The sequence below is a fragment of the Oryctolagus cuniculus genome, chromosome 7, assembly GCF_051225735.1.
Source record: "Oryctolagus cuniculus isolate XC-2025 breed Fujian yellow rabbit chromosome 7, ASM5122573v1, whole genome shotgun sequence".
NCBI classification, from domain to species: Eukaryota; Metazoa; Chordata; class Mammalia; order Lagomorpha; family Leporidae; genus Oryctolagus; species Oryctolagus cuniculus.
This window is the reverse complement of record NC_142873.1, coordinates 127,505,513-127,531,313: the sequence shown is the minus strand read 5'-3', so window position 1 is coordinate 127,531,313 and position 25,801 is coordinate 127,505,513. Positions and strand designations below refer to the sequence as shown.

At 43.3% G+C, this 25,801-nt stretch overlaps 1 protein-coding gene across 8 annotated transcripts in view; it reads left to right on the top strand.

Annotated features, from left to right (window-relative positions):
* MAST2 (microtubule associated serine/threonine kinase 2) overlaps nucleotides 1-25,801 on the top strand; it is a 237,707-nt gene that overhangs the window by 186,116 nt on the left and 25,790 nt on the right. For 6 of the 8 annotated variants that reach the window (XM_051857813.3, XM_051857812.3, XM_051857809.3 and 3 more), the window contains 3 exons: nucleotides 18,483-18,558; nucleotides 22,201-22,221; nucleotides 23,981-24,059. In XM_051857813.3, the coding sequence (XP_051713773.1) occupies nucleotides 18,483-18,558; nucleotides 22,201-22,221; nucleotides 23,981-24,059 (176 nt within the window). The remainder of the gene's footprint in view (nucleotides 1-18,482; nucleotides 18,559-22,200; nucleotides 22,222-23,980; nucleotides 24,060-25,801) is intronic. The other 2 variants (XM_051857815.3, XM_070078564.2) reach the window with 1 other exon arrangement.

Sequence of the window (25,801 nt, the reverse complement as noted above, 5' to 3'; positions counted from 1 at the left end):
GTATCTACATTAATCAACCTTTTAATTATATGAAGGAAGTACCTTCAATTCAGTTTAAAAATTCAAACCTGCATTGAAAATAGTGCCTTGGCAGTTTGCAGAACATTAACTGAAATGCCCATTTCTTTCTTTCTCTTTTTTTTTTTTTTTTAAGATTTTTTATTTATTATTTGACAGGTAGAGTTACAGACAGTGAGAGGGAGAGACAGAGAGAAAGGTCTTCCTTCCATTGGTTCATCCCCCAAATGGCCGCTACGGCTGGAGCTATGCCGATCCGAAGCCAGGAGCCAGGTGCTTCTTCCTGGTCTCCCACGCGGGTCCAGGTGCCCAAGCACTTGGGCCATCCTCCACTGCCTTCCCAAGCCACAGCATAGAGCTAGACTGGAAGAGGAGCAACCGGGACTAGAACCTGGGGCCCATATGGGATTCTGGCACCACAGGCGGAGGATTAGCCAAGTGAGCCACGGTGCCGGCCCCTGAAATGCCCATTTGCTCAACTAAGATTTAAAAGTTTGGTGACTGCTATAGGATGCTATATAAGACTTCACCCATTATCACTTCGGATTTCTTAATATCTTGTTATGTTTTCTATCACCCATCAGAATGATGCACTCACATTCCATCTAGGAAAACTATGATAGAGCTCAGGGTGCCTGGCACTAATTAATCAAAATAGATGAAGTTTAATAAAAAGAATATAAACTCTGACAAGAAGAAAGTAACTTTAATAGGTAAGAGAACTCCAGAGGGCTCAATAACGCAGGGAAAGTTCTTGAGGAAACACAAACTCTGTCACCTGAATTCAGACCTTGCTTGGAGGATGTGTTTCTGGTTTGCCCAGGACAGAGCTGGTCCACAAGTCAGTGAGTAGTTGGATAGAGCACAGGAAAGTCGAAGCTAGTGCTCCTGCCTACAGAGAGAGGAGAGCTCCTGCCAAGAGCACACAGCACCTTCAGGTACCTGCAGATTTAAAACAGATGAGCAGAAGAAGTCAGGGCAGTCCTAGGCAAACCGTGTCCCTGTAGGTAGGATGCTAGGAAGGTGATTTTATAGGTAGGGTGATGGAAATGTGATTACCAGGTCAGGTTATTGCTACAAAGTTGTAGGCATGTGCTTGGATCAGAATACCACTGCACGTCCTCACCACTGATTGATGGTGCAGCACCCAGAGCTTCTTCCCTTTGCACTGTCCCTCCAGCACCCTCTGCTGAGGAAGTTCAACACTGTGCTCACTGTAAAGGATAAATCCATACAGGAATGTTCTCTCCATCATAGTCCGGTATCAGGATGAATTTTTAGCTGAGCAGCATTAAATTAATAACCAGTAATTATTTTCAGTTTTTTGCTTACAGTTAACACTGCAATAAATATCCTTCTTTGTGTTCTTTATATTTACATGTACAAGATTTTTCTCCTTAGAATTTATATGTGAGCTGACTCTTGTAATATATAGATGTTTAGGAGAATAGGATCCATAGGTCAAAGAGCATACTTTTTTAATGTTTATTTTGATAGGCAGAATTATCAAAAGAGAATGTGCTAGAGATATTTTCCATCTGTTGGTTCACTCCCAAAATGGCCACAATGGCCGGGGCTGGGCCAGGCTGAAGCCAGGAGCCAGGAGCTTCTTCCTGGTCTCCCGCATGGGCACAGAGACCCAAGCACTTGGGCCATCTTCTGCTGTTTTCCCAGGCTCACAACAGGGAGCTACATCGGAAGTGAAGCAGCCAGGACACGAATCAGTGCCCATATGGGAAGTGGCTGTTTAACTCACTATGCCACAACTCTGGCCCTGAACATACATATTTTAATGCTATTTGTTACATATCATCCAACTGATTTTAACCTAGTATACTGCAACTGAGAGTATGTCTTCCTTTGGCATTCAGGCCTGCCATTCAAGGTCAAGTGTGAGCAGAAAATCCAGCTACCAATCTCAGATGAGGACTCCCATGGAATGGAAAATAACAAAGATAATAACAAGGCCAGCCGCCAGTAGGAGCCAGAGATCTTGGCCCCCTGCATCTTCTGTAGGTTTGCAGTCACTAAGGAGAGTTCGGTATATACCACAGTAGTTGGAACAACACTTTGTCCACAGAAAGCAGAAGAGATGCAGCAAGTTTGGTATCTGTAGTCTCCCATGGCATTGGGTCCCTCTGTTAGCCTGTGCTGGGTGATGGGCTGCACATACTCCTCTTTGGTTGCCAGTAGAGCTCCCATTCCCTACTCATGGTGGACAGATATAGTGGTGCAGCTGGCCAGGTGCCATATGACACACACACTTAAGCAGTACCAGGAAGTTTACTGCATACCCAGAACAGGGGAAGGGTTTCTCTTAATAAGGAAGAAGAATCTGGGGCCAAGTGAGAGCTTCCATACAAGGGAATGTTCCAGACTCAGGCACTGATTGAGCAATCCTGAAAGGTTGCATGATGGCTGCTTCAGAAACATTTCTTAATCTACCCTTCTTTGCTCCCTAACACTTCAGCCTCATTGCTGCTATCTGCTTTGGATCCCTTTGGGCTAATTTCATTATCCCTTATTCCTGTTTGTGCCCACCACCAAAGGAGCCCCTCAGTTACTCACACCTCCCAATCCCCTGCTGCCTTAATTTATAAACCTCTGAAGATTCTCCTGTTTTGTCACTTTCTCTCCCTCCATAACTCTTGAAACTCTTCCTCTGTACCTTTAGGAATTCTTATCAAAATCTGCTATCTGCTAAATTTTTCTCTGAACACCCCCCTGTTCCTGTTCTAATATAATCTCAGGGCAAGCAGGAAGGTTAGCACATTTATTGCCCTCAGCCTGCCTTTCTCACAGCGTTGAACCATTGGGTCTAGGAGTACGAGTAGGGATCCTTTTGTTTTTTCGTTGTTCTCCCTCCCATCATCCTAATCTCCTCAAACTTTGAATCTCATACAATTAGAGTCTATCACTTAATACTTCCACACACTGCATTTGTAAAGATTTTGACTTTTGACTCCTGTTACTCTGCAATTCTATTCCTGTATTATTCTTGATTGCTTTAGTATACACATAGTCAATCTTTCCAATTCTTAGGACTTGTAGGGTTTTTAAAAGCTTATTTATTTTTGTTTATTTGAAAGGCTGAACAACTGAGAAAGAAAGTGAGAGATCTTCTGTCTGCTGGTTTACTCCCCAAATGCCCACAACAGCCAAGGCTGGGCGAGGCCAAAGCCAGGAATGCCATTCAAGTCTCTCACATGGAGTGGTCGGCACTCATGTACTTGAGCCATCACTTACTGCCTCCCAGGTGTGTGTTAGCAGAAAGCTGGATCTGAAGCAGAGGTGGGACTTAATCCCAAGCACACCCAATAGAGGGTGTGGGCATCCCAAGCAACAGCTTCACTCACTGCACCACAACACCCATCCCTAGATTCCTAGTTCTTGTTAACTCCTGTTTTCTAGTCAACTTTTCCTAACTCATATTTTACTAGCTTGTGTCATCTAGAAACCCCATACCTAAGAAACAGTCATTTGACCCGATTGCCTCCAATGCTTGGGGTCCTTAGATATATTGAGACATTTTCTGGCCATCTGTGTGAGTAATTCAGTATGTTTGTCTTGATTTCAGGGAAGAAGTAGGGCTGAAGATATAAATGTTAGTTGTCAGCATGTAAAAAATTTAAAGCTGTGTATCTAGATGAGATCACCTAGGGAGTGCATAAACAGAAAGAGTATACATATAGGGACTGAATCCAAGGGCATTCCAGTTTTTAGAGGTCAGGGGAGTAAGGAGAGATCAAAGAAGAGTATGAAACCTGGAAGCCATATAAGAAGAATGTGTGTGTGTGTGTTGGGGCTGGCGCTGTGGCGCAGTGGGTTAACACCCTGGCCTGAAGCGCCAGCATCCCATATGAGCATTGGTTGGAGATCCGGCTGCTCCACTTCCATCCAGCTCTCTGCTATGGCCTGGGAAAGCAGTAGAAGATGGCCTGAGTCCTTGGGCCCCTGTACCCACATGGGAGACCGGGGAGAAGTTCCTGGCTCCTGGCTTCAGATCGGCACAGCTCTGGCCGTCGCGGCCATCCGGGGAGTGAACCATCGCTGGAAGGTCTCTCTCTCTCTGCCTCTCCTCTCTCTATGTAATTCTGACTTTCAAATAAATAAATAAATCTCTAAAAAAAAGAAGAAGAAGAATGTGTCAGGAAAGAGAAGAGTGGGCATTGTGGGTTAAGCTGGGACTTTTAATGTCCACATCCTATATTGGGATGCTGGTTCAAATTCCAGCTCCTCAGCTTCTTTTCCTGCTCCTTGATAATGCATGCTAGGAGGCAGCAGATGTTGGTTTAAGTGCTTGGGCCTCTGCCACCCGTGTGGGAGACCACAATGAAGTTCTGGGCTCCTGGCTTTGGCCTGGCCCATCCCTGGCTGTTGAGTGCATTTGAAGAGTGAACCAACATATGGAAGATCTCTTCTTTCTGCCTTTCAACTAGGTGAAAATAAATAAATAAACTTTTTTTTGTAATTAAAAGGGGTTTATTATGTGAAAACAAACTTTTCTTACTGTTATAGCTCAGAAATTCCAAGAGTATAAATTAACATTTTTAACAATGTGAGCTAGAGATAGAGTGATCACCTGAGCCAAATGCTGTGGACAGATAAGTGAGATGAAGTTTGAGAATTACCAGGTGGAGGTAGCAATGTGGTGTCAGTATTGACATTGATTAGCTGTTTTGATGGAGTGATAGGAGCAAAACCTGATTGGGGGGAGGAGGGGTGCAGCACTGTGGCACAGCAGGTTAAGCCGTGGCCTGCAGCTCCAGGATCCCATATGGGCACTGGTTTGAGTCCTGGCTGCTCCACTTCCAGTCTAGCTCCCTGCTAATGGCTGGGGAATGCAGCAGAGGATATTTCAAGTCCTTGAGCCCCTGTACCCACTTGGAAGACCTGAAAGAAGCTCCTGGCCTCCGCCTGGCCCAGCCCTAGTTGTTGTGGCCATCTGGGGAGTGAGTCAGCAGATAGAAGATCTACCTCTCTCTGTAATTCTGCCTTTCAAGTAAATAAATAAATCTTTAAAAAAAACTAATTTGAAAGTCAGAAAAGGAGAAGGTAATGGAGATAATAACTGTAGACACTTTGTTCAAAGGGATTTGCTCTTAAAGGCAGGGACGAAAAGCAAATATGGGTGGAGCAACTTGCATATATGCCAATGGATATTACTTCATAGAGAGAAGAAATTTTAAAATAGGAGCACAGGGGGAATGGCTGGCACAGTGTTCTCCTGTAGTTGAGAGGGCATGGGTTCTGGCAAATAAGCAGAAGCTTGGCTAAGGTAGCCCTTTCACATTAATAGGGGTGGAAGTAGGGAATGTGTCACAGGTGACAGGTGGGTGTGGTGTGAGAGCTACTGGAGTTCGTTTCTGATTACTTTTGTTTTCTCACTGAAATGGAAAGTAGGATGATTTGCTCAGAGCCTGAGGAGAGAGAATAAAGTATAAAATAGTCTCTCACAAGAATGAGACAAAGAATGCACGAAAAAATTGGTCTGGTTTCCAGTGGTTTGAACAGGCTAGTTTAGTGATTGATCATAAACATAAAGTGAGACTAGTTAGCAATTTCATGTGGCTTTCTCTAGAGACTAGGACATTGGAAATATCCTCTATGAGAACTATGAACTAACTCCTGACAGAAGTGATGGGTAAGTAAGATGTCAGTGGTGCAGAAGTAAAAACCTTCTAAGAGTGAAGAGAATATCCCAAAGTTGTGTAGGTGGCTTCAGCAAGTGATGGTAATGGTTAAGACAGTATGATGATGCAGTCTGATTTCAAACCTGGCTGGTTTTAAGACAAAATGAAGAGCCAGCAGGATATCTATCCTAACTAGGTCCAGTGGCACAGGGTGTGTAAATGTAAATGGTCATCACTTGAGAGAGCTGCAGAGGAAGCTGTGTTCCTAGGGAACAGTTTTCAACCTTATATGTTAAGGGCTATAAGAAATGTATACCCAGGATGCTTGGGTAGTCATTTAAGCAAATTCTTCTGTAGTTAGCTACTGGATGATGGTAGAAAGGTCATTCTATGGCCAGCATTGTGGCATACAGAGTTAAGCCAGCGCCTAGGACACTGCGAACCCATATGGGTGCCAGTTCATGTACCAGCTACTCCTTCCAATCCAGCTCCCTTCTAATGGTCTGGGAAAAGCAGCAGAAGATGGCCCAGTGATTGGGCCCCTGCCACCCACATGGGAGACCCAGATGAAACTCCTGGCTCTCGGCTTTGACCTGGCTCTACCCTGGCTTTTGCAGCCACCTGGGAGTGAACCAGCAGATGAAGCATGTTCTTTCTCTCTCTCTCTCTCTCTCTAATTATTTCAAAAAAAAAAAAAAAAAGTCATTCCAAACAACATAAGATCTGTAAGTGTTAAATAGAATAGTATGTAGGAAATTAAGAGTAGATACCATTATAATCTGTGTTACTAAATTATAAAGTGCTAGTTGGATAATGATTTTTAGATATAAAGTCATTAGAGAGCTGTATGCCATGTATAGAGTTCAGATATTAATATCTATGACATGAATATTTTTAACCTAAGATGTGGACCACAGTGGTTTTAGGTGCTCCATAGTTATTCTCAGTTATATTCCTAACCAAATATACATGTACATGTATCTCTGTTCATTTTCCTAGGTAAAATTTTATCAGATTCTCCAAAAGTTGTTTCTTAATCTAAACAATGAAGGCTTAAAGCTAGTAAGTGATCGGTAATGTGGCCAAATTTTATTCTGGAAGCAGTGCAGAAAATAGGTTAAATAAGGACACAAGGAAAAGTGTATGAAGTATGTATGGGAGATTAAATCAGCATAATGTGGAACTGTCTCCAGAGTTCCTGCCTAAGTGATTAATGGATGATGACGCCTTTAACTTAGATAAAGAAGAATGGATTTAGGAGAAGGAAGATGAAGAGGCCAGAAACAAACCTACACATACATAGACACTTGATTTATGACAAAGGTGCTACTGTAGAGTGGTTGGCAAAGTGATTCTTTCCACTAAGTGGTATTAGGACAATTGGATGCCGATGTAGAGAAACTGACAAACTTGTCTGTTCACAAAAATCAATTCCAGGTGAATTATAGATTTAAATGTGAGGGATAAAACTTTTGGAAAGGATATAAGAGAATATCTTTATGTCATCAAGATTTTTATGTCATCAAAATTTTTGCTTCTATTTTCAGTTTCTTAATTTTATGAGTTTTGTTTAAATATATATTTTATTTTAAAGGCAGAGCTACAGAGAGGGAGGGAAGGGCTGGGGGGAGGGGGAGAGAGAGGGAGATAGTGAGATTGATCTTCCATCCAGTGGTTCACTCCTCAAATGGCCACAATGGCCAGGGCTGGGCCAGACTTAATCTAGGAGCCAGGAGCTTCTTCCAGGTCTCCCACATAGGTACAGGGGCCCAAGCACTTGGGCTATCCCCTCTGCTTTCCCAAGTTCATTAGCAGAAATCTGGATCAGAATTGGAGTAGTCATGAATTGAATGGGGGCCTGTATGAGATGCCAGCATTGCAGGCAGAGGATTTATGTGCTGTGCCACAGAGCTGACCCCAGGGGACCCCAAGGACAGTCTATTCAATAAATGGTGCTGGGAAAACTGGATTTCCACGTGCAGAAGCATGAAGCAAGACCCCTACCTTACGCCTTACACAAAAATCCACTCAACATGGATTAAAGACCTAAATCTACGACCTGACACCATCAAGTTACTAGAGAACATTGGAGAAACCCTTCAAGATATTGGCACAGGCAAAGAGTTTCTGGAAAAGACCCGGGAGGCACAGGCAGTCAAAGCCAAAATTAACTATTGGGATTGCATCAAATTGAGAAGTTTCTGTACTGCAAAAGAAACAGTCAGGAGAGTGAAGAGACAACTGACAGAATGGGAAAAAATATTTGCAAACTATGCAACAGATAAAGGGTTAATAACCAGAATCTACAAAGAGATCAAGAAACTCCACAACATCAAAACCAACAACCCACTTAAGAGATGGGCCAAGGACCTCAATAGACATTTTTCAAAAGAGGAAATCCAAATGGCCAACAGGCACATGAAAAAATGTTCAAGATCACTACCATTAGGGAAATGCAAATCAAAACCACAATGAGGTTTCACCTCACCCCGGTTAGAATGGCTCACATTCAGAAATCTACCAACAACAGATGCTGGCGAGGATGTGGGGAAAAAGGGACACTAACCCACTGTTGGTGGGAATGCAAACTGGTCAAGCCACTATGGAAGTCAGTCTGGAGATTCCTCAGAAACCTGAAGATAACCCTACCATTCGACCCAGCCATCCCACTCCTTGGAATGTACCCAAAGGAATTTAAATTGGCAAACAAAAAAGCGGTCTGCAGCCTAATGTTTATTGCAGCTCAATTCACAATAGCTAAGTCCTGGAACTGACCTAAATGCCCATCAACGGTAGACTGGATAAAGAAATTATGGGATATGTACTCTTTAGAATACTATACCGCAGTAAGAAACAACGAAATCCAGTCATTTGCAACAAAATGGAGGAATCTGGAACACATCATGCTGAGTGAAATAAGCCAATCCCAAAGGGACAAATACCATATGTTCTCCCTGATCGGTGACAACTGACTGAACACCAAAAAGGAAACCTCCTGAAGTGAAACGGACACTATGGGAAACGGTGACTTGATCCGCATAGCCCTGACTGTTAATGAACAACTTAATACATTATCCCTCTTAGTAGTTTTTTTGTCTGTTCTACTTAATATGACTGGTTTAATTCTGTAATTAATACACAGTTATTCTTAAGTGTTAAAAATTAACTGAAATGTGATCCCTGTTAAACATAAGAGTGGGAATAAGAGAGGGAAGAGATGTATAATTTGGGACATGCTCAAGCTGACTTGCCCCAAATGGTAGAGTTAGAAACATACCAGGGGATTCCAGTTCAATCCCATCAAGGTGGCATGTACCAATGCCATCTCACTATTCCAAGTGATCAATTTCAGTTCACAATTGATCATAATGAAAGGACTAAGAGTCAAAGGGAGCACATAAACAAGTCTAGTACCTGCTAACACTAACCGATGGAATAAATAAAGGGGAGAGTGATCCAACATGGGAAGTGAGATACTCAGCAGACTCATAGAATGGCAGATGTCCTAAATAGCACTCTGGCCTCAGAATCAGCCCTAAAGGCATTCGGATCTGGCTGAAAAGCCCATGAGAGTATTTCAGGCATGGAAAGCCAAGACACTCTGGCAAAAGATCTCTGTGAGTGAGATCCCAGTGGAAAGAACAGGTCTTCAAAGAAGGAGGTACCTTTCTCTGAAGGGAGGAGAGAACCTCCACTTTGACTATGACCTTGTCTAAACAAGATAAGAATCGGAGAACTCAGAGGGCTTCCATAGCCTTGGAAACTCATGACCGGAGCATAGGGAGACTACTGATGCCATAGACAGGAGTGTCAATTGGTAAAGTCAACAACAGGAGTCACTGTGCACTTACTCCTCATGTAGGATCTCTGTCCTTAATGTGCTGTGCATTGAGATTTAATGCTATAACGAGTACTCAAACAATATATTTCACTTTGTGTTTTTATGGGGGTGCAAACTGTTGAAATCTTTACTTAATGTATACTAAACTGATCCTCTGTAAAAAAAAAAGAAAAAAGAAAAAAAAAAAAAAAAGTATCAACTCCCAACTTGACTCTCACTGGGATTAAACATGACAATAAGTCTGATCTGATTTCATCATCATTTAAAAAAAATCATCTATTATTTTTCACTTTATGTTTCAGTGTGAGAGCAAACTGTTGAAATCCTTACTTAATGTATACTAAGCTGATCTTCTGTATATTAAGATAATCGAAAATGAATCTTGATGTGAATGGAAGGGGAGAGGGAGTGGGAAAGGGGAGGGTAGTGGGTGGGAGGGACGGTATGTGGGGGAAGCCATTGTAATCCATAAATCGTACTTTGGAAATTTATATTCATTAAATAAGTTAAAAAAAAAAACAAGATGTAAAGGATAAGATAAATTTGACTACGTAAAAATTAAGAGCTTTTGATCATTGATAGTTACCAGGAGGGGATAATGTCATGGTGTAGCAGGTAAAGTTACTGCCTGCAACCCTGGCATCCCCTATGGGTGCCAGTTTGTGTCCTGGCTGCTCCACTTCCAGTCCAGGTTTCTAATGGAGAGCTAATGGCCTAGGAAAAGCAGCAGAAGATGGCCCAAGTGTTTGGACCCCTGCCACCCATGTGGGAGACCGTTTGGCCTGGCACAGCGCTGATCCTTATAGCCATCTGGGGAGTAAACCAGAGGGTAGATGTTAGATGATCTCTCTCACTCTCTGCTTCTCCCTAATTCTTTTTTTTTTTTTTTTTTTTTTTTTTTTTTTTTTTTGACAGGCAGAGTGGACAGTGAGAGAGACAGAGAGAAAGGTCTTCCTTTGCCGTTGGTTCACCCTCCAATGGCCGCCGCGGCTGGCGCGCTGCGGCCGGCGCACCGCGCTGATCCGATGGCAGGAGCCAGGAGCCAGGTGCTTTTCCTGGTCTCCCATGGGGTGCAGGGCCCAAGCACCTGGGCCATCCTCCACTGCACTCCCTGGCCACAGCAGAGGGCTGGCCTGGAAGAGGGGCGACCGGGACAGAATCCGGCGCCCCGACCGGGACTAGAACCCGGTGTGCCGGCGCCGCTAGGCAGAGGATTAGCCTAGTAAGCCGCGGCGCCGGCCTCCCTAATTCTTTCAAAATAAATATATAAGTATATAATGCTACAAAAGAATGTTACCATGAAAAAGCATGCCACAAAATAGAAGATAATTAAGACACATAAAACTGCCAAAGGGCTAGAAGAATTGCACAGTTTACAAAAGAAATTTAAATGGCCAATGAATGCATGAAAATGTATTTTAATTAATTATTGTGGAAATGCAAAATAAAATTGTTAAGAGGGAGTAGGCATGTGGCCTAGCAGTACATTGGACTGCCTGGTTTTAGTTGCCAGCTCCAGCTCCTCACTCCAGCTTCCTGCTAATGCACACTGTATGAGGCAGCATTGATGACCCAAGCAAGGTTCCTGTCACTGAAGTTGAAGACCTGGATTGTGTTCCTGGCTCACATATTCAGCCCCAGCCCAACCTCAGCTATTACAGGCATTTGGATAGTGAACCAGTAGGTGAGCTCTCTCTCTGCTCTCAAATAAATAATTTTAAAAATAAACTGTATGTAAAGAGAGAAACTAAAGTGTTTAAAGATGCATACCTAGTTGGTAAAGCAATAAGGAAAATGGTTGTCATAAAAATCAAGATAATCAAGAAAATGTTGGCCTAAAGTAGAGGAGGACAGTAGTTTCAAATGGGAAGGATTGTGTAGAGGGCTTTTGGGAGACAGCATTCTTTCCCTGGATGGTGTTTACACAGGTGCTTGCTGTATAATTACATCCCTTTATAACTGAGCCATGTAAGGGAAGCAGCAGGTTCAAGGTCAATTGACTGCTTCCAGTTCTGTTTTTTGTTTCATTATAGCTGATTTCTCTAAGATGTATGATTACTTGCCTTTGAACTGTCTCCTCCAACTGCTAAGTTGCTTGGCAAAGTTGAAAAAGTCTGTTTGCTGAGCTGCTCAGTTTTTTGTTGCGTTTTTTTGTTCCATTGAGGCATTTCTCTCTAGGTCTAAGGAAGAGTTCTTCTCAAGGATGTGATTTTTCTGAGGCTAGAACTGGACACATAAGTCATCAGTGAGGGTCAGTTTAAATATTTTCTTCAAAAATATTAATATTCTAAATCCTGTCTTTCTTCCTACAAAATAAGACCAATTCAAATTATTGATTTTATTCTCTCACAAACTTAAAAGCTGCAGCAATTTTGGCCTTTTAAAGAGGAGGTGAATATTGGAGAAATAGAGAAAACACAGTAAAAGTAGCACAAATTTGGGAGATCTGATATCTGTGATGTAAAAAATAATTTCTGTGGTCTGTGTCCTAAGTTCCTATTAGAGAGCTTCTAAAAAACTTGAACTTTCCCAAGATTTAGGAGTGTTTGTTATGCTTAATGAGTTGACGTTTTGTGGGCACCTAGGTAGATTGGGAGGGGGTGCTCACAAAACCAGAGGGTTAAGACTTTGGGCCAACTTGGCCTTCAGAAAAGCAGATCGGAGGCAGAGATTGAGCTCAATCATTTAGAGAACGATCTTATCAACCATGCCTGTGTAATGGGATCCCAGTAAGAACTGTGGACACCAAAGCACGGAAGATCCTTCTGGTTGTGAACGTATTTATGTGTCAGAAGGATGATGCTCCCTGATTTCCCAAGTTGAGGGCACAGGAGTACTGCTTTCCATACCAGGCCTCACCCCCTCGCTATAATAAAACTACAATTTTACTATAAAGCTGTAGTGATAAGCATAGTGCTTTCTTGAGGTCTGTGAAGGATTCTAGCGAATTTTTCAATCTCAGGAGGACTATAGGAACTCCCACATTTACTGTGGGTCTGAATGCCTTGCTGCTGTAAGGAGTGAGACAGTCCTGTTAGGGACTCTTCTCCTGTGGGATCTACATCAACTCCACGTGGTTGGCATCAAAGTTGAATTATAGTCCTAGTAAAAGGTGGTCAGAATAGCATCTTCTGGGGCTGGCGCTGTGACGCAGTGGGTTAACACCCTGGCCTGAAGCGCCGGCATCCCATATGGGCGCCAGTTCGAGTCCCAGCTGTTCCTCTTCCAATCCAGCTCTCTGCAATGGCCTGGGAAAGCAGTATAAGATGACCCAAGTCCTTGGGCCCCTGCACCCGTGTGGGAGACCCGGAAGAAGCTCCTGGCTTCGGATCGGCACAGATCTGGCCATTGTGGCCATCTGGGGAGTAAGCCATCGGACGGAAGACCTCTCTCTCTGCCTCTCTTCTCTCTGTGTAACTCTGACTTTCAAATAAATAAATAAATCTTAAAAAAAAAATAGCATCTTCCGCAAAGTCTGTTGGAGCCTGGCCAGTGGGAAGGAAGGCTTGTTAGTTACTTCATCAGCTTCCTATTGATGGGAATCTGTCATTATTGCCCCCTTGAACTATGGTTGTTTTTTGCCAAAATTTCCATAATATACATAGTGATCCGTTTCTGGCTGTCTCCTGGCAACAACCATTTCTTTTCTGTGACTGCCATATTAAGTATATAAAATGTTGAAGTGTGGATCCACTCTAAAAAAATTCTAATGAACAAGCATATAAACCTTAAAAAAATAAATTAATAAGTACTTATCCTATTGACACTGGAATAGATTTACTATATGATGCCTTTAGTTCTGGTAGAAATCATCAAAGATTCAATTTAAGGCTCAGAAAAACCCTTTAATATAGAAGCTGTTGCAAACTAACTCTGGGTGAACACATTCTGACTTCATTATCATGATCTTATGGAGGCCCTAATCATTTTTCATTTGGTTTATTGAAGAAAGCTCTAATAAATCTTTATCTAGTCCATTCTAAATTTTAGAGCTGGATATTTTTTCTAATATATTACTGTGTGCCTGTCATTCTACTCCTTAGAACTTTCCAAAAGCAGCATTTTCCAAAGATGATCTGTTTGCATATGTTGAAAAAATGTTAACACTTCTACTCATTAAAAATATTTTTTATGTGTTTGAGATCTGCTGATTTTCTCCCCAAATACTCATAACAAGTGCAGATGGTCTTAGGTGGAAGCTAGGAGCTGGGAATTCAGTCCAGGTCTCCCATGTGAGGGGAGGGACTCAAGTACATCCGTCATCACCTGTCCCTTTCAGAGTGTGCAATGGCAGAAAACTGGAATCAAGAATGGAGTCGGGGCCAGTGCCATGTTATAGCAGGGTCATATTGCTACCTGCAGTGCTGCATTCCTATATGGGCACTAGTTTGAATCCCAGCTGCTCCACTTCCAATCCAGCTCCCTACTAATGTGCCTGGGAAAGCAGTGGAAGATGGCCTAAGTACTGAGCCCCTGCCAAACACATGAGAGACCTGGATGGAGTTCTAGACTCCTGACTTCAGCCTGTCCCAGTCCTGGCTGTTACAGCTATTTGAGGAGTGAACCAGCAGATGGAAGATATCTCTCTCTCTCTCTCTCTCTCTCTGCCTCTCCTTCTCTGTAACTCTTTCAAATAAATAAATAATTTTTTGAAAAAATGGAGTCAAAACTTGAACTCACCACTCCAATATGGAACACAGACATTCCAAGTGAAATCTTAACTGCTGTGCTAAATACCCACCCTCATTTTTTAGATGATAAAAATAAGAATGAAACTAAGCTTTAATATAGTACTTAAGATATGATACCTTTATTAGTGCCATATGCTAGACTATCATAAACTGTACATGGCATATTGTAGAATCCACAAAACCGGAAGCCACTCACCTGATGCATAGCAAGCCAGTCAGTGACCCAGGTGGAAGGAAGTAGATGTTTATTGCAAAGTGCAAGAAAGGAGTCCAGGTAGCTATTGCTTAATTCCCAAGCTCCTGGGGGTGAGGGGTAGGGGCAGTAAAAATTCCCACAGATTGAAGCTCAGGTTAAGAGGTACATGTTCAGGTTGCATACCAGTTCTGGTTGCTCTGCAGTTTTGGTGGCCCCCTTTTGATTGGTTGGCAATATTGTGTTCTTTTGGGAATTTTGATGATAGAAAAATTGGCTTCAATTTTTTTTGAAATTTATTTATTTATTTGAAAGAGTTATATAGAGAGGGAGAGACAGAGAGATTTTCCATCCGCTTGTTCACTCCCTAGATGGCCACAACAGTCAGTGCTGGGCCCGGCAGTAACCAGGAGCTTGGAACTCCATTTGGCTCTCCCACGTGGGTGGCAGGGTTCCCAAGCACCTGGACCATCTGTTGCTGCTTTTCCGAGGCCATCAGAAGGGAGCTGGATCCCAAGTGGAGCAGCTAGGACATGAACTGGTGTCCATATGGGATGCTGGTGTTACTGGTGGTGGCTTTACCTGCTGTACCACAACACCAGCCCCTTAACCAACTTCTTAACCACTAGGCCAGATACCCACCTTGATTGCTTTTTTTTTTTTTTTATCAAATCATTTTTCTATGTCCAACAAATTGTGTTTTTTCTTTATTAATCTATATGGTAAATTCTGACGCTTGTTTTTCAGATTACCAACCAACTTGTATTCCTGGAGTAAACACCACTTGGCCCTGATAAATCAGGCCTTTAACATTATTGTATTCGATTTATTGGAATTTTATGAATGTGCATCTGTATTTGTGAGGAATATTAATCTGTACTTAGGCTTTGGTATCAAGCTAATGATGCCCTCATAGAATGAGTTGGGAATATTTTCTTTTAAGTTTTCCAGAAAAATTTGTGTAAAAATATTATTGTTTCTTAAAATGTTTCACAGAATTCTCCAATGAAGTCATCTGAGCTTAGAGTTCCCTTTGTGTGGAAGTTTTAAATTATAAATTTAATTTCTATACAAGACTACACAAGATATCTATTTCTTCCTGAGCTTTGGTAGTTTTATCTTTCTAGTGTTTTTTTAGTCTCATCTGAGTTATCAAATAAGTTAAATGTGAAGTTCTTGATAGTGTTGCCTTATCATTCTGCTGATATTACCTATAGAATGTCATTCCTAATGTTGGTGGTAATTTGTGTCCTTTTTTTTCTGATCATTGTACCTATGGTTTTAATTTTATTTATCTGAAAAAGACCTGTATTTCTTTTTGATAGTTTTCTGCGATTATTTTAATAATTGATTTCTACTATGATCTTTGTGATTTCCTTTCTTTTGGGCTTCATTTGCTCTTCTTTTTCCATATTTTAAGGTAGAAGGGGGCCATGCTGGTTAATCCTCTGCCTGAAACGCCGGCATCCCAAATGGGCACTGGTTCAAGTCCCAGCTGCTCCTCTTCTGATCCAGTTCTCTGCTATGGCCTGGGAAAGCAGTAGAAGACGGCCCAAGTACTTGGGCCCCTGCACCCGAGTGGGAGACCTGGAAGAAGCTCCCTGCTCTTGGCTTTGGATCAGCACAATTCTGGCTGTTGTGGCCGTTTGGGGAGTGAACCAGCAGATGGAAGAACTTTCTCTCTGTCTCTCCCTCTCACTCTCTGTAGCTCTACCTCTTAAATAAATAAAATCTTTTTTTTTTTTTTTTTGACAGGTAGAATTATAGACAATGAGAGAGAGAGACAGAAAGGTCTTCCTTCCGTTGATTCATCCCCCAAATGGCCGCTATAGCCAGTGCTGCGCCGATCCGAAGCCAGGAGCTGAGTGCTTCCTCCCGGTCTCCCGTGCAGGTGCAGGGACCCAAACACTTGGGCCATCCTCCACTGCCCTCCTGGGCCACAGCAAAGAGCTGGACTGTAAGAGGAGCAACCGGGACTAGAACCTGGCACCCATATAGGATGCCGGCACCACAGGCAGAGAATTAACCAAGTAAGCCACGGCACCAGCCCCTATAAATAAAATATTAAAAAAAAAAAAAGGTAGAAACTGAGGTAATTAAATTGAGTCTGTCTTTCCTATTATAGATACGTAGTGATGTAGTTCTCTCTTCAAGACCTGCTTAAATGGTTTTTGACATTATGTTATCATTTTTATGTAGTGTTTAGAATACTATTTTCCCTTTTAACTTTGACATACAAATTATTCAGAAGTGTATTATTTAATTTCCAAATATTTGGGCATTTCCCAGAAATCCTTTTGTTATTGGTTTTAAAAAAAGTTAGGCCAGTGCCGCGGCTCACTAGGCTAATCCTCCGCCTTGCAGCGCCAGCACACTGGGTTCTAGTCCTGGTTGGGGCGCCGGATTCTGTCCCAGTTGCCCCTCTTCCAGGCCAGCTCTCTGCTATGGCCAGGGAGTGCAGTGGAGGATGGCCCAAATACTTGGGCCCTGCACCCCATGGGAGACCAGGAGAAGCACCTGGCTCCTGCCATCGGATTAGCGCGGTACACCGGCCGCCACGCGCCAGCCGCGGCGGCCGTTGGAGGGTGAACCAACGGCAAAGGAAGACCTTTCTCTCTGTCTCTCTCTCTCACTGTCCACTCTGCCTGTCAAAAAAAAAAAGTTACTAGAGAGCTGTTATTAGAGAGCTTCCATCTGCTGGTCTGCTCCCCAGATGTCTGCAGTGGCAGGGGAACCAAAGTCAAGAGGCATGAGTGCAATCCCTGTCTCCTCTGTGGGTGGTGGCAGGAACCATTATTTCTGCCTTTTAAGATCATCAGGAAGCTGGAAGCAGGGGAGGAGCCAAGTATTAAACCCAGGCACACTGATTCAAGACTCCAGCATCTTAACCATTAGGCTAACACTCACCCTTTTTTTTTTTTTTTAACAACCCATAAAAATTCCCCACATTTGTGAGGCACCATGTGATACCTTTTTTTTTTTTTTTTTTGAAATATTTATTTATTTTATTTGAAAGGCAGAGTTACAGAGAGGCAGAGGCAGAGAGAGGTCTTCCATCCACTGGTTCACTCCCCAGATGGCCAAAATGGCTGGAACTGCACTGATCCGAAGCCAGGAGCCAGAAGCTTCTTCCGGGTCTCCCATGTGGGTGCAGAGGCCCAAGCACTTGGGCCATCTTCCACTGCTCTCCCAAGCCATAGCAGAGAGATGGATTGGAAGTGGAGCAGCTGGGACTCGAACCAGAGCCCATATGGATGCCGGCACTGCAGGCAGTGGCTTTACCCGCTATGCCATGGCACCAGCCCCAACCATGTCATGTCTTAATACTTGAATATATTGTCTGATGTTCATTTCTTTGTGTTAAAAGCATACTATACTCTTTCTTCTAGCTTTTTTGAAATATACAGTACATTAACATTGTCTGTAGTTACCGTTTATGCAGAGTGACTGTACAAAACCAGAACTATTTCTTCTCTATAACTGTAACTTAGTACCATTAATTTACTGAGTCTTGCCAAGGAATGTATGTTCTACTGTTTGGTGTAGTGTTTTGTTAAGAGTCAGGTCAAGTTGGTTGGTAGGGATGTTCAGATGTCCTCTGTTCTCACTGATCTTTTCCATTGGTTTATTCAGTCATTTATATCTGTGTGGTTAATAGATAATTTTTCTAGTTTGGATTATACTCCATTAATACTTTATTTATCTTGCTCAAATTGTTACAGTGGGGTTTTTTTCTAAGATTTTTAAAAATATTTGAAAGAGTTAAAGAGAGAGTGCAAGTGAGAGAGAGCTTTCCATTGGCTGGTTTACTCCCCAAATGGCCTCAGTGGCCAGGGCTGTGCCAACCCAAAGCCAGGAGCTTCTTCTGAGTCTCCCATGTGGGTGTAGGAGACCAGGCACTTGGGCCGCTGCTTTCCCAGGTGTATTAGCAAGAAATTGGATCAGAAATGGGGCAGCAGGGACTCAAATGGCGCCCATGTGAGATGTAGGCAGCAATTTCACCCATTTGGCCGCAGCACTGGCCCTAAAATTTCTTGCCTGAAGGTCATGTCAGCCTTCCCTAGAAGCAACCCTCACCAAAGTTCCTTTTCCTTTCCTCATCACAGGTAACAGTCCTTTGGACAGCCCCCGGAATTTCTCTCCAAATGCACCTGCTCACTTTTCCTTTGTTCCTGCCCGTAGGTAAGTTGGTAGAAAAACCCTTCTGTAACTGACACCTGTGACACATGCATGAATGTTGGTTGAGTGTCAGGCTCCTCCTTTTGAGTCGTTGTTCTAACAAGGATGTTACCACCAAAGTTCCCTCTCTGCTTTCCTCTCCAGGTCATAATCATCTTGCTCAAATTTTGTTTTCTAGATGGCCTATGTATTTGAGTGTTCAAATGAGAGTGTAGATAAAAATTAATAGATTTATTTTTATAATCTTAATCACAAGTCCCTGGTATTATGAAAGTATGTGCTGAAGTGTTAGACTTTCAACTGAGAGCTATTTTAGAGTGACCCAGGAGAAAAGAACACTCAAAATCACACTTTACTTCTCCGACACAGCTAGTTCAGTTCCTGGGGCCCGTGGGCCTTGTATGCCTTTTTCTTGGCTTAGAGCTAGGGACCCTTGCATTGGGAGTAAAGACACTATTGGGCTTTCTCTTGTCTTCTAAGGATTTTCAAAGATATGGTGCATACAGAGCCATCCTTTTATTCCTCCTTCATTTCTGTCCTCTCAGCAAGTGGTAGAAGCCATCTCTGGCCACAGCAGCAACTGATAGTTCCGTCTGTTGCCAGAAGTATGAGCTGACAGAGTTGAGCCCATCCAAGCCCCACACACGAGTAATTTTTTTTTGGAAAATTTTCTAAGACTCTTTTTTTTTTTTTAAAGATTTATTTGAATGGCAGAGTGACAGAGAGAAGGAAAAAGAACGAGCAAGAGAGCTTCCATCTTCTGGTTCACTCCGCAAATGGCTGCAACAGTCAGGGCTGAGCCAGGCTGAAGCCAGGAGCCAAGAGCTTCTTCCAGGTCTCCCACATGGGTTTAAAAGGACCCAAACATTTGGGCCATCTTCCACTGCTTTTCTAGATGCATTAGCAGGTGTTGTATTGAAAGCTGAGCAGCTGGAATTTGAACTGGTGCTCTGATATGGGATACTGATGTCACAGGCAGTGGCATAATCCACTGTGCCACAACACTGGCCCCTTTTAAAACTATTGACTGAGTTCAAGTGTTTAATTTTTTTATTAGTATTTCTGAAAAGTTTTTGGTATAGTTAGTCTCTAAGTACTAAGGCCTCCAGAAAAATATTAGCTCCAGATTTAGAACATTTAATGGATAGAGAATATAATACATCTTAAGAAAATTCCAATACTTAAAAGAATAGGCTCCCAGAAACAGCATTTTCTCGCTGCTGTAACCCAGAAAAAAATCATCCCCTATTCTGTAGGATTCTGTAGCTGAAAGGATATGGACAGGATAGAGAAATTTTTTTGTTTGTTTTTATTTACTTGAGAGACAGAAACAGACAAACAACATTCTGATTCACTAGTTTAGTCCTTAGCGGCCAGAGCGGGGCCAGGTTGAAGCTGGGAGCCAGGAATTCCATCCCAACAGGGACTCAACCATTTGAGCCATCATCATCTGCCTTCCAGGCTTCCCATTAGCAGGAAGCCGGAGTCAGGAGTGGAACAGGGATTCAAAGGTAGGCACTTCTCTGTGGTTTGCAGGCATCTAAACCAGTAGCTTAACTGCTAGGCCAAATGCTTGCCCCAGATCAAGAGAAGTAATGGCTGAGTTGGGTATATTTCCTGACCCGAGTACATTACTGAAAACAAATCTCATCCAGGTTGGTTCCATACCTACCCTATGTAACTTCCAGTTAGTTAACCAAGGATCCAGGTAGGATCACTTGTAATATAAGAATATGCTGGATTGATGCATTTGTGTTTCCAGCCAAGCTTCCTGCCCAGGCTGAGTGTGGACAGTAACAGTAATCTCTTAAGCATGAGCTGGGATAGCAGGAACTGTGGCCAGATCCCCAGAGGTGACACTGAATCACTTCCCATTCATTCAGTAAATATTTGCTGAGCCCTAACTATGAGAAAGGTACATGCTGGGTGCTTAGTTATATCATGGTAATAAAATAGACACAATCCCTACTTTCTTCACACTTATACTCATTTTTCATATCTCATCTTCCACATCACCTCAGAGTGGCCTTTCCTAACCATCCAAAGCTCCTTCTCATTCTCTATCAAATCGTCCAGTTTTATTTTAAAATTAGTGCTTTTAAATACTGATATTTTCTTATTTGTATGTTTTTGTCTCACCTCAATCAGAATCAAACCATCTTTAGTAGAGATACTGAAAGCTGTTGAAAAGCCATCTCCTGGTACATCATTAGCACCCAGTCAGTGCTTGTTAATCAAATGGTTAGTGGGTAGACAGCAAGAAATGAATAAGCAACCAAATGCAGTCATAAATACCACGAAGGAGCAGGACAGGATGCTGCAGAAAGAATAAGGGAATGGGGCTGGAGTCTCCACTGGCTGTCACGTAAAGCCTCTGTGAAGGACACTGCTGTGTGAACTATTTCAGGCAGAGGGAATGGCGGGTTCCTTATGTCTACTTCATTCACAGGGCCTCAGGAGTAGGGACCAACTTAGGGCATTTTTTATTTTTTTTATTTTTATTTTTTATTTATTTATTTATTTTTTTTGACAGGCAGAGTGGACAGTGAGAGAGAGAGACAGAGAGAAAGGTCTTCCTTTGCCGTTGGTTCACCCTCCAATGGCCACTGCGGCCGGCGCGCTGCGGCCAGCGCTCCGTGCTGATCCGATGGCAGGAGCCAGGTGCTTCTCCTGGTCTCCCATGCGGGTGCAGGGCCCAAGGACTTGAGCCATCCTTCATTGCACTCCCTGGCCACAGCAGAGAGCTGGCCTGGAAGAAGGGCAACCGGGACAGAATCTGGCGCCCCAACTGGGACTAGAACCCGGTGTGCCGGCGCCACTAGGCGGAGGATTAGCCTAGTGAGCCGCAGCGCCGGCCCAACTTAGGGCATTAAGGGACCTTGTTTTACCACTGAGACCCAAACAGGTCAATGCCAGGTGGCATGACATGTTACTCGGTTGCCTGAAACATGGAACCGTGGACTGTCCTCTTATAGAACAAGGTAGGAACAAAGTGGGGTCAGGAGGAGTGTTTTGATCTTGCCAAACAGGATCAGGAAGTGCTTGTTGCTAGGTTACTGAGGTCAGGTAGGAGCCCCGCAGGACCACATTAGTTTGGAGTATTCTACATACAAAAAATGGCTTTAATGATGTGCTAAGGAGAAACCCATCACTCCCACAGTTCAGTTTTTTTTTAATATTTATTTATTTATTTGAAAGTCAGTGTTACACAGAGAGAAGAGACAGAGAGAGACAGAGAAGTCTTTCGTCTGATGGTTCACTCCCCAGTTGGCCGCAACTGCTGGAGCTGCGCCAATCTGAAGCCAGGAGCCAGGAGCTTCTTCCAGGTCTCCCACATGGGCACAGGGGCCCAAGGGCATGGGCCATCTTCTGCTTTTTTCCCAGGCCATAGAAGAGAGCTGGACGGGAAGTGGAGCAGCTGGGTCTTGAACCAGCGCTTCGAGCTGGTATGGGATGCCAGCACTTCAGGGCTGGGCGTTAACCCACTGTGCACCACAGTGACAGCCCCAAGTTCAATTTCAAAGTTGTTTGAACTCCTTAACAAAAGGTTTGCTTCTGCCAAGCTAGACCATGGTTCAGGGGTCAGACAGATCGTGCTCTCAGTTCCGTTTGGTTCTCACTGTAACATACGTCTTTTCACTACAGCCATGGCCACAGAGCAGACAGGTAATAGCAGATGTGATGGGGCAGGGGCTGGGAAACTGCTATGCATGGCCAGACAATATGGTTTGTGACCTTGTGTGTGGTGAAGGAACTGGGTAGTTTGATTTTTCTCTGACTGTGGCTGTGAACACTGGGCCTTGCATATTTAGCACAGAGACCCTTAGGGGTCCCTCTGCACCTGCTGGAACCAAGGCTCAGAGCATATGCTTAGAGGCAGGAGTTACTGAATAGTTCCAAGCTTCTGAGCCCAGGGACAAGTCACCCTCGTTCCCACAGCTTTCCTTAGCCATGTGGGGAGGTGGCCAGTTGGAGCAAATAGAGACCTCTGTTACCATCTGATTCTGGCCTCTGCTTTTCATTGAGAAGCGGCTGGCATGTAGCTGGTTTCTGTTTCTCTATAAAGAAGGGGGAAAAAAACTCAGGTGTGAAGAAGTATATTTGACAGAGGTTATGAAATCCATCCCTTGTTAGATTTGTCTCATTTTTGTCTTGGAATTGACCTGCTTTCTTGTGTACAACTTGCAGGACCCAACAGAGAGGTCAGAGAGAGCATCATGTTGGAGTGCCCTCCTACATGTCTGTCTCTGAGACTAGGTTCCAGCAGAGTTAGAATTTATACATGTTGGCTGCCTGGGTGGCATGAAGTTTGAGTCATGTGCATGTGGCATGGAACCCTGAGCTGCTCCTTACAGAACAGGGTAGGAATAGCTGCTCAGTGTTGGTGAAGGTGGGAGGAAATGCTTCAGAAGGAGAAGGCCTGGCAAGATTTGTTCCTCATTTTTTTCTTCTTCCTCTCCTCATCCCAACCCTTTCCCATCCCATCCCCTGCCATAACTGTGAGACCTTAAACAAATTACCCAGATCTCTTAGTTTTTTGTCTGGAAATTTTAATATGTACTTAAGTTCTAAAGATCCTCCATTGCTAATGTTCTAAGGTTCTGTGAGTAGCAGCAAAGAAGTTTTTGTCTTGACTTCACCAGAGCAGACTATACCCCAAGCTCTACAAGAAAGAATACTTTATACCACATCCCAGCCCAGGCAAAAAGATCACATGGCTATGTTACAAAACCTTCAAATCAGATACCTGCTTGATCTTTCTCCTCTACAGTAAAGCAAATAACTGTGATTCTTTCTGATGAGAACTTTGGGGAGCATCCTTTTGAGGGCAGCAGGAACCCTCCCCCAAAGTCTCATATAGAAGCAAAGGTATGTCCCCTCCACCTGATTTCGTGAGGTACTGTCCCTGTTTGGCACACATTCTCATAGGCTGGTTTTATGGGTCCTGATGAATCCTAAGCAGCCAATAACTGTTTGCCATCAGTTGAGGCCCAGTCTGAACCCAGGTGGTAGAGTCTATCCATTGGCCTGGGAAGACCAAGGAGCCCTTCAATTGGAGCCTTCAAAAAAGGAAATAGCTTCATTTCAATGGCAATTCTGCCATTGTGAGGATGCCTGTAGCCGGTTTCCTCTCCTGTTGCTTCCAAAACCACAGAATTGTCTAACAAATGTTCTTATTTAAAGTCACGTGCCCTCCTTTGTAGTCAGGGATGTTTGTCTTTGCAGTGGAAAACACACAACAATAGACCCCTCGTAGGAAAGATGTGAAAGTATGTTCTGGACCAAGCAGTACTGTTTGCAGACAAAGAGGAGCCCACCAGTGAATCAGCTGCCCTGCTCCCAAAGGGATCATGGAAGGACAGGCAGGTCCTGGGCTCAGGGTGGGAACCTGTGGAAACTGCCTAATATTTTTTTTCTTATGTAGGACTGATGGACGGCGCTGGTCTTTGGCCTCTTTGCCTTCTTCAGGCTATGGAACTAACACGCCTAGCTCCACTGTCTCTGTAAGTAGCCAAAATATCGTCATACTTTCTTCTCCCTGAGGAATTACACCCCCCAGGGTTATTGCTATATATCCTGTGTTGCAAAATGGTTCTCAATTTTTTCTCTAAGTCAAATTCAAACAGGTTGCTTGGGGATGGGCTTGAGTAGGGCAAAGGGCTGGTAACCCTTAACATCCATAGCCAGATCCATAAATGCCTGTGGAAAGGATGAACTAGTACCTTCTCTGGGTGTCCATTATTCCTAGTTGCATCAGAGGAGGGCTTGAGGATGGATTTTTGCTTTGTTAATGAGGTCAGGCCTGGGGTCTCCCAAGCATGGTTTCCCTTCTTTCTGCAACCTTATTTTTAGAAATGTAGCTAAGAACAGATCATCCTTCCTGTGTCCCAAAGACCTATGGACCCTTCCCCTCCTTTGTTCACCTTTTTTTTTTTTCTTCAAAAAAGTAAGAATAGTTGTTAACTTGGTATCCTGGTTTGATGTGTATCAATAAAAGACTAGACCTGTCTCTAAAACTTTTGCCTGTATTTCTTTTAGCAAAGCCTTGAGCCTAAACACAACAGGTTGTGTGCTACTTGCTATTAGGCACAATGGATTCTAAAATGAGCTCTCCTCAATGTTTGATTAAAACCAGGATAATATGGTTGGCGAACAGTTTTGTAAAGGGCCAAATAGGAGGTGTTCCAGGCTTCACAGGCCATAGTTCTAATGATCTTATCCCCATCACTTGCACCGTTCTTCAGGTCTCTTTGCTCAGTTTGTCCATAGTCTTGAATCCCAACCTCCTTTGACCTAGATTTTATTAAATCTCTAGAGATCTTTGGCAGCTGTTAAACTTAAGATCTTTTCCTAATAAACGCCCCTTTTCCAATAAGTCTTTACTCAGAAAAATGACATTTTTAGATTCAGTGTAAGAGTCAATATATGTGTGTGTCTATTTCTGTTCAGTAAATTTTCATGGACTCTACCTGTTCTAGCTTGTTATAGTACTGTAAAATACCAACTTTGCCTACCGTACTTTACCTTGGTATACCAGATTTATGTTAGGTGAGAAGTCTTTTTTTGGCTTTGGTCTAAATCATTTATAAGAATGTAGCCAAGACAGAGCCCTGTAGTGACCTACTAGCTGTCCACAAGTTTGTGCAGCAGTCCATAGAAGAATCATGCACTGTTAGCCAAAAACAATCCTAATTTCTTACTTGGTATTGACCTTGTTGCAGCAGAGTTCTCTCAGTATGGTGCTGCAGCTTCGACTTGAAATGGATTTAGATCTCCAAAGACCAGTGGAACTGTGCCAACAGTGTTTGGCTTGTCTGTTCTCTTAGCCAGTCCCGGAGCTGAAGGGTTTGCCACAGTGAGAGTTGCAGGTGTGGGATTCCTGCAGCAACCCAATGCACTCCCTCCAGTGTTCTGTGGAGTTCTTGTCAGGAATCCTTAGGCAGTGGACCATGTTTAGAATTCATGATTATTTGCAGATCAAGTCTAATCTGTAGGTCCAGATCTAAAAGTAATTTTGCTCCCTGCTAGATGCCTTGCCTGCTGGTGTCTGAGAGTCCGAGCACAATCTCACACAGCCCTCACAACCTCAGTAAAGCAGTCATCTGGATAACAGCCCGTAGGAAACACTGTCATCCAGGGTGGCTCTCCAGGCTATGCAAGGGAAAACCCAGGGGATGTCATTTGCAGTTGGGCATACCGAGAACATTCCCAAACCAAGAAGCACAATGTGTTGATTACTTCCTGT